General features: G+C 37.3%; 1 protein-coding gene across 1 annotated transcript in view; it reads right to left on the bottom strand.

The window, feature by feature from the left end:
* The window catches only part of LOC101859625, a gene marked incomplete at its 5' end in the record, with an annotated part of 18,003 nt that overhangs the window by 1,769 nt on the left and 14,619 nt on the right, over positions 1-1,615 (bottom strand). Inside the window, 1 exon segment of the mRNA XM_013079453.2 lies at positions 1,465-1,578. Coding sequence (XP_012934907.1) covers positions 1,465-1,578 — 114 coding nt within the window.

Raw genomic sequence — 1,615 nt, 5'->3', positions numbered from 1 at the left:
GATGCAAGTGCAATGGATGGTTTCTGGGAATAGATAAAGTTCGTTCTGGGAGAAAAATGGGCTAAGCCATGTCTGCGGGGGCTGTTCACCCTGGAGGAAGTGACCTCGTTGAAACCGAGCTCGCTGAATTAAGTGCTTGTTGAATCCGGGTTATTTTTATTGATTTTAAAGAAGAAAAAAAACCCCGGGGAATCTATCTCATCTCGTTGAATCCGAGCTCGTTAAATCCGAATTCCACTGTATATTCTTTCCATAAAACACGCACAAAGCGAAATTCAAATATAATGAAAAGATTTCTCTATATATTATGATGCTGATTTCGCCTTGTGCGTTGTTAACTCTTCTATTCCAATGCAAGTTACAAGCAACAAGTCAAAGATGACAAAACAATTCTGAGTTAGTGTTAGAGATGGGGCTAGGAATGTATTGTTAACGTGTCAAGTATTTTATTTTACAATCTTGAAATTCTGCTCTCTTCTGTGAATGACTATACTCCAATTTTCCACAATTTAGCCTTTTGTCCAGCTTGCACATTTACAGTACAGGTCGAAGGATTAATGGTAATGCTTTTTGGTCAACGTGGTTTTTAATTCAGGAAAAGTATAAATGCTTGTCACTGTCAGACAAGACAATGATATTCGACATACGATTTCCATTACATTGAGCCCCTCAAACTATTCATTAATACAATACATGTATCATACAAAACATCATGCCCAAACTGAGTCCACGAAAACTTCGGGCGTCTCCAGAAGAGATGAATAAATCATTTTTACTCGGTTGCATGCATTTTATCGGACTCACCTTCCTGGCACATATTTAATATAATGATTATAATGTATAACGATTATAAATGTATCTCCCGCAGGGAGATGAGAAGCTGTTTTGTGTAGATTGCGACACAGATTTTACCTTATCTTAACAGAATGTCCAGATTTTGGAGAGGCCCGAAGGAAGTATTTTAAGTGTTCAAAACTAAAACTAAAAGTAAAAGGTCTGTTCTCCGTCTTTGATCCCAACATAATTTTTGATTTTATAAAGGCCATATGACCTTTACAATATATTGTAATACTAATACTGTTATTTTATTATTTAAAATGTTTGTTTTTTTAAACTGAGATTTTTACCATGAATTTTAAACATTTTAAAAAACATTGACCAAATTCAAGCGGTGCTGAGAACTGTTGTGAATGCAACCAACTTGTTTCTTGCGCTCATGTGACTTTATTTTATGCAGTTGTGAGCGCTGTAAAGCTCTTAGGCGACTACTAAACTAGTACTACTAAAAACATGCATCATGTATACACGTGGGTCACTTTGAATTCTATCATTCCGCATCGCCTTTTTTAAAAACCAGTTTTTCTTTTATCCTTTTTCTCTCTCCCGAAAGAAAAAGTGTTTTCTCACTGGGCTTGCTTAGTGTAGCTATTTGAATAGCTTGTCGACTTTGTGTAGGTTACTCACAGCAGATTCCGCACGTCTTGGGGCAGGCGACAGGGGCGAGCACATTGAGACAGACGTTGGGGATGTCCGTACATTTCACACTGGTCAGGTGGTCAGTGCAAGGTGCTGGGGCGACTGACAGAGGTAAAAAAAATAAAAAAAATTTAAGGGT

Source organism: Aplysia californica, unplaced genomic scaffold, assembly GCF_000002075.1.
Source record: "Aplysia californica isolate F4 #8 unplaced genomic scaffold, AplCal3.0 scaffold00052, whole genome shotgun sequence".
NCBI lineage: Eukaryota > Metazoa > Mollusca > Gastropoda > Aplysiida > Aplysiidae > Aplysia > Aplysia californica.
This window is presented reverse-complemented; position numbering and strand designations above follow the sequence as displayed.